Source organism: Erigeron canadensis, chromosome 6, assembly GCF_010389155.1.
Source record: "Erigeron canadensis isolate Cc75 chromosome 6, C_canadensis_v1, whole genome shotgun sequence".
Taxonomy (NCBI): domain Eukaryota; kingdom Viridiplantae; phylum Streptophyta; class Magnoliopsida; order Asterales; family Asteraceae; genus Erigeron; species Erigeron canadensis.
Genome location: NC_057766.1, coordinates 36800275 through 36807398, shown reverse-complemented (window position 1 = coordinate 36807398; position 7124 = coordinate 36800275). Strand labels below are relative to the sequence as shown.

Here is a 7124-nt window from a genome sequence, read left to right as displayed (position 1 = left end):
GTCCGCTCACTCGCTCAAGGATAATTTTGCCCAAAAAATATATTTTTAAAGTTTCGAGTTTTGACTAATGCTTTTTAGGTTTTTTTTTTTTTTAAAACACTAAACACTGTAAAAATAAGCTACTACAGACACTTTTGAAGCTTATACTTGATCAGCATAAGCAAATAAGCAATAGGCGATTTATGTCTTAATTTATAAAAATAAGCCTATCAAAAACCCCTCTTAAACATGTAAAATACGTACGAGCATGGTACCCACGCAATGCGGCAGCAGTAGTGGGAAAGACGGTCTGCTTTATTAGGGATTTTAGGTAGTTATGTAAAGAAAAAAACCAAAAAAGTGGGCAAATAAGGTATTTCAAAGATAGAAATATGGGCAAATAAGGTATTTCAAAGATAGAAATATTTAATAGGGGGAGGGGGGAATTTGCTTTATTAAGGAGTAGAAATAGAGCAGTGGCAGCTTAAGTTTTTTGGAGGCCTCAAACGAGATAAATTTTGGGGGCCAAGTTCATAATTATATAAACTAAAGTAAAAAAAAAAAAGTAGATCGTCTTTCATTATTGAACTACAAGTAATAAAAAAAAATATGCAAATGTTGATGCAAAAATCAAAAAGGCGTTACTGCAATGCAAATTATATAATGATACTTAATCCAAAATTCAAACACTAAGTCTAATATACAAGATTTGGAGGCCTTAGAAATTTGGGGGCCTAAAGCGATCGCTTAATTCAATAGTACTGTTGAGCCACCTCTGAGATAGAGATAACTTGATTTGTTTATACAAAAACGAATTTTATTTACAATTATCAACAAAGCATATATATGTAATACAAAAGGTAAAATTCTGAAAGCTGTTTTAACAACTAGAAACACAATTAGATTTTTATATATGGATCAACAATGTTTGAAAATTGACTTGGTAGTATATTTATTAGTCACAGATTAACAGCTTTGAATTCAAACAATTACTTGTATAAATTAAAAGTGATTATTTTTTATATACATTACGCACTACTAAAGTATTTTCAGCAATTTTTTAAAAGATAAAAGTAGAACTCCTTTTGCTTGATGATCACTTTGATAACATTGTAGCCGTGACCATTTTATTTTAAAGAAGAATCGATTGATCGCTAATCATTCTCCCCAATTATTCTTGGTCAAGACAATGTAAAGTGGCAACTTTTTATAGACGACCAAAGTACCTTCCTCTTCCATGTTCAAATCTTCATTATTGTCTCCATTAGGAACTCCCCAATCAAACCAACAAACAAGATTTGCTATCAAAAACTCCATAATTACTGGAGCCGTGTTGATGGCAGGGCAGGTTCGCCGACCCCCTCCAAAAGGGACCATTTCAAAATCACCTTCATAATTCTCAAACCTTTCTGGGTAAAACTCAGTTGCATTTTCCCCCCAAACGCTTGGATCTCTCGCTATCCCCCATGCATTGATCAAAGCACTCGTCCCTGGAAAGACGTCATAACCGCCAATTTGACAATGACTTATGCTTTCATGTGGAATTAATAATGGGACAGCAGGATGCATTCTTAATGCCTCTTTGACCACCATACACAAGTATGTCATTTTTGTGGTATCGAGTTCTTCTACTTTGTGTCTTCCTTTCATTTGATCTCGAATTTCACTTTGTAATTTTTGCATCACCCTCGTGTTTCTAATGATTTCTGACATGGCCCATACTAATGTCACCACTGGTGTATCAATTCCTCCACTAATGACATTCTAAAGATTATGATTTGTGTTAGTTATTAATACATCATGAATAATATACATCAAACTTGGTTTTTTTACTTTTCAAATGTACATATATACATTAGATATTTTTCTCAACTAGTTTATTTTTTTAACATATAATAAACAAATGAATTGATCAATACATAACTAGTTAATAAAAGAAAAACAATTATAATATTATTGTTTAAATGTTAAAATATAAGATAATGAAATTTTGGAGATATCAAAATATTGAAGTTGCACCGGTGGTGATAAATATTTAAAAGATTGGAGAAAATAACAACAAATTCAATTTTGGTTGAGATAAAATTCAATACATTAAAAATTTTCTGTAAGAGTTAGTACGTAGCTTGGAATATACCAAGAAGCTAAGAAAATAACTAATTACCATGATTAGCGCTTTCATGTCATTTTTGGTCAGCTGATAGCCAGAAGAATTCTGGCTGGAGCATAACTCGATTAACGTATGAACAAAATCTTTGTTATCATCACTTAGTTCTCCAATGGTTTGTTTCTGATGATCATCGATGATGCTCTCGATATAAGCATCAATACTAGAAAAACACTTCTCTAGCTTACCATTCCATCCACTAAGTTGGTCTATAGAACGACCTAACCATGGAAAAGAATCACCAATCGATCCACCAAGCATTATTTGAGTTTCATCAACCATTTCTTCCCATGAAGGACCACTTATTGGTTGTTGTCTATAGTTCTCACCAAATGCTAACTTGCACACCACTCCTTTTACTGTTGCAAGTAACAATTTGTTTAAATTTATAACATCGGTGGAAGAATATAACGATATAGAACGAACCATGCTCTTCGTCTCTGAAACCAACACGTGTTTAAACAGTTTGGCTCTCTTGGGGCCTAGGAGCTCAGACACAAAAATCTTACGCATCTCCCTCCAATGATTGTCATGAGGCGAGAAGGCTACGTCCAAATAGTTGTATGTAAGTAGTTTGGTGGCACGGGACAATGGCCTCGAGCAAAATATGTGATCGTGAGTTTTTAGGATTTGTTTAGCCATGGCCAGGGAAGATATAACAAGGTAAGGTTTTGAACCAATATGAAATTGCATAATGGGGCCATATTTTTTGGAAAGTTCCCAAAGGGCTACATGACGAAATTTACCTAATATATGGTGCAGGTTTCCAATAATGGGAAGTTGTGGAGGGCTAGGGGGAAGCTTAGGAACTGACACGGATGAACCGTTCTTCGTTGAACTTTGAGCGTATCGAAAGATGGAAAACATGAAGAGAACTAGTATTGTTGTAAGAAGCCATGAAGGGAAGATGCTGAAGATCTCCATGTAATGGATTATCATTTGTGCTTGTGATCAATATGTAATATGATCAAAATATATAGGCAAGCTGAGGGTTCTCTTGAGGATGATTTTTTTTCATGATGTAATTCAAAGTCATAAAAAAAAAAAAAAACTGTCTAACATGGTTGCTCATTATTAGTTTCTCCGCCTAAGAATAAATTTTAAATGCTCATCAAAACATATATTTATTCAATGTTACTTTAAAGAGATTCTCATTTTAATGTGAATAATAATTTGTAGAAAAAATTTTTTTTGGTTCTTAATTATCTGCAGTAATATTATTCACAAAATATATAACAATCATAAAAGCTATTTTGTGATACCAACTTATAAATTGTTATTGTTTATTTACTCACATAAATTTGGAAATAATCGCAAAATATATTATGATAATTAGACGCATATCTATGCGATGTGACGGTTATGATGGTAGTGGTGGTGATGGGGACGAGCCGAAGACGGACGATGATGGTTTTGGCATAGTAATTAATGTAAAGATAATTGATGTAAGATAGTGTACTGTAATTATTTTAAAAATTGAGATCAATATTAATGATGTAAATTACTCGTATTACATAAAGAATAATATAGCAAATTATCTTATTAAATATAGTACGGGTATATCAAGCTAAGAGTTTGGAGTGGTTGAACATATGTGATTATGATGTTTGGTGTTCGCCGTTTTCACGGAATTAGTTTTTAAATACTACTGTATGAACACTCGCTCGATCTCTTTTCTCCCCACGTCCATTTTCAATTTTTTTTGAAGGGTAACTTTTATTCATTCAATAAACACAAAACACACCCATAGTGTGTTGGTAACCATAATTACAAAGCCTTATTACCTACACAATATTAAACATATTTCAATCTTCTAACCTAACTGTACATTTTAATTTACTATTTAACTGTTACATTTTCTGGTTTGATCGTCACCCAATCACGCCCCTTTCCTCTATTATTTCATTTGACTTTATTTAAATGCCGGACCCACGTGCATTAAAATTTGTGCAGTATTTCATTTTGAATGTTGACTACCCCCTTCACCCGATGTTTTTTTCAATTTTTTTTGTTGGTCCAGGCGAAGACCAACAGCAGCTCAGACTTTTTATTGTTTTCTAACTTTTTATTTTTTTGTTTTGTTGACCCGACTTAATTCATTTTTCGTATTTTTTTTTGGCACATCCAGTGGTTTCGTATGTTTTTAGGCTTCTATTATACACCACATAATGAAAGGCACTAGATATAACTATTCAAATATATAATTAGTCTATTCATATATATAATAGTTTTTTGTCAGTATTCATTGATCCGCACACACATGACACATTATAATTAGTTTGTGTTGTATTTCTCGCGGGCCATTATTGACTTTGTGCTAGCTATAGCTATGATAATTTGGAGAGCCCGTCAGTAGCCAACATTATCTCATCATTGGTCAAATTTACAAAAATACGAAAATCATATGTCCAAGCGAACAAAAAAAAAATTCCCATTAAACTTTTCAAATCACATTTTACATATCTTTACTTCTTTAAATGTCTTAAAAAATTAAGCATTTTTTTTCAAAAAATCCCTTACATTATATTTATGCATGGTTCCTAAAATTTCCTCCACACACGACAACACTGAATTACGTACCATATCAACTATAAAAAAAATTGTCACTCCTAAAACAAAATTTCGTTGCAACGCGCGGGTATTATGCTCGTAGAAGTATAATGCAAACAGAGTAGCTAAATACAACTTGAACTCTTGAAGAATTGTCACTTAGAAAGAAAACATATGTTAGACCTCCCGCTGTCGAATCGTGACACGAAGTTTCAAGCGAAATTCTCCTTTCAAAAAAAAGAAAATTTTTACTAATTAAATACATGATTGGTTTGTTTGAGGTTATTGACTTATTGGCTTCCTTATATTTAGTAAGATTATTAACGTACATAAAGATTATGTAACATTGTAACGTATATTTGCATAATCGAAGTGTGTGAATTGATCACATGTATCCAAAATGTTAATAAACATAACAAGGGACATGCAAATCCTTTGTATCCAACATATCCTGTTTGGAAACACCACGAACAAATTGAGAAATTATTTGTACAAGAGTTTTGAAAAACACACTATAGTTTAGTAACTATATATGACACAAAACAAAAGAAATCGTATAACGTTATTGTTCTGCTAACTTGCTTGCATTATGGGCAAAAATTCAAAGCTCCAACTCCTCTTGCTGCAGATATCTCTCGGCTTCATTTTCTTGCTCATCATCAATCAGAAAGTACTCATTATTATCAATTGGCCTAAACATGTGAAACATCACCATATAGAACACGAGATTCGCTACTTCCTCTCCCGCATTAGCCACCCATTGAAACTTATAAGCCGTGATTGTTTTCAAACAAAAAACAATGATTCTTGAGAAATACAAGTATCCAATAACCAAAACATAGAATTGCCTAAAATGAGTCAACTTTGCCAAATTCCTAGCAGCTTTCCCATCTGTTTTAGACGTTTCTTTTAATGAACGAATCGACCACACTATAGGGAAAAGAATGGTGCAACAACATATAAGATCTACTAACAAAAACACTTGGTTCCAAGTTATCCAACTCTTAATGTAAGGACCATTTTCTCCAATCACTATAGAAGCTATATTTGCCAGAACTTGAAGTGGAATCACAATCATCAAAATCCTTTTCTCCTTTTCTTGCAAAAATGGTTTCAAAAATGACCATCCCGTACCAATCAAAACAATAACGGTGAACAATAGCACCGCCTTCAAGAACTGAAACGTGTAGAACAACACATCCCATCCATGAGGCGTACCTGTAACCAGTTGCGAAAGTGCTATAAATTTCTTCACCAAACACGTCGATCATATATAACTAATTATCTAAATTAAAATAAAATTACTAAAACCAATAGGCAATTTGGCCTAGTGTAAATGTTAGGGGTTCAAGTCATGTCATCAGATGCAGAAACTATGGACCCAATCAAGACAACGTATACAGTACTACACCTCCCGACATAAATTATGGATAGGTGTGTATGTAATACTTTGTCGTTCTCAATTTAGTTGACCATTACCTGTAACCTTAATGTAATGTTTGTCCTCAGCCGCACAAATCAAATTAAGCGCCTTTGCAAGAAGCAACACCGCCATAAGGAAATGAATCCGGTGAATAGATAACTTGCTTTTACAGCATTCAACGATCCAAAACCCCAAGAAACATACATATATAATCGAAAAAATAAAGTAAAACGCGGGGAGCATGGTTAGACCCGCGGATAAGTAATCCTTATGTTTTCCATCATCGCTATTATAAAGCTCGGTACGGACATCCATTGAAACAAGTGATCCGGGGTTACAATTAGCGAAAAACAACGAGTACTCTCCGGGATAACCAACAGCGTAGAATTTATTATGAGATGAATGATGGGGTGGAGAAAGATCTTTGAAGGTGAACAAAAGAGAGATAAATTTTGAATCTATAATACACGAATTAGGCTTTTGTTCAAGTTCCATAATAACTTGATTTATTGAGCCTTGAGAAAGAAGGAAAAAACCGAGATGTGACGGGTCGGGTTTTGATAAACCGGCTGTGACGGAGACGGATGAGATTGATACGGAAGCAAATCCTTTGTGGGTGAATCCAAATTGTTCGAAAAGGATCATCGGACGATTGTCTTGATCGATCTTTAAGGATTTGATCTCGGCTGTAACCGGTTGTGTGAAAAAAGAGATTGTGAAGAAAAGGGCGAAAGATAATGGAATTGATTTTGTCATTTTGAAAATTTTCTGGTGGTGGCGGATGTTGGCTACGGCGGTGGGTTTTCAAACACGCGGGAATTTTGTAACGGTTTGAAACTCCTTCCCCAAACAGCCCTTTTAGTTTGTTTGTTGGCCTATTTTTCTTTGGGACTTTCTAGTTCTACTTAAATTTTAATGGCTAATTTTCAATTACATATGCTTAAACCCTCAAAATTAAAAAGAAAACTAATTATAAATTATTAATGGACAATACATGATTTTTAT

The 7124-nt window shown here is 33.6% G+C and overlaps 2 protein-coding genes across 2 annotated transcripts; both read right to left on the bottom strand.

Moving 5' to 3' along the window:
- Window positions 1-953: 953 nt before the first annotated feature.
- On the bottom strand, window positions 954-3078 carry LOC122606082 (parthenolide synthase-like). Its single transcript, XM_043779041.1, has 2 exons — window positions 2144-3078; window positions 954-1743 (listed from the first exon to the last, which is right to left on the bottom strand). The coding sequence occupies exons 1-2, from the start codon at window positions 3068-3070 to the stop codon at window positions 1138-1140; spliced, it is 1533 nt and encodes a 510-aa protein (XP_043634976.1). The 5' UTR covers window positions 3071-3078; the 3' UTR covers window positions 954-1137.
- Window positions 3079-5297: 2219 nt separating this feature from the next.
- LOC122604806 (protein CANDIDATE G-PROTEIN COUPLED RECEPTOR 7-like) lies at window positions 5298-7115 on the bottom strand. Its single transcript, XM_043777671.1, has 3 exons — window positions 7109-7115; window positions 6176-6907; window positions 5298-5914 (listed from the first exon to the last, which is right to left on the bottom strand). The coding sequence occupies exons 1-3, from the start codon at window positions 7113-7115 to the stop codon at window positions 5298-5300; spliced, it is 1356 nt and encodes a 451-aa protein (XP_043633606.1).
- Window positions 7116-7124: the final 9 nt, after the last annotated feature.

Coding starts and splice junctions, on each gene's coding strand:
- LOC122604806 (XM_043777671.1), bottom strand. Junction 5,915..6,175: donor ACATTACATTAAGGTTACAG/GTAATGGTCAAC, acceptor AACTGGTTACAG/GTACGCCTCATGGATGGGAT.
- LOC122606082 (XM_043779041.1), bottom strand. CDS start 3,070: ATGGAGATCTTCAGCATCTTCCCTTCATGGCTTCTTACAACAATACTA. Junction 1,744..2,143: donor ACATGAAAGCGCTAATCATG/GTAATTAGTTAT, acceptor CATAATCTTTAG/AATGTCATTAGTGGAGGAAT.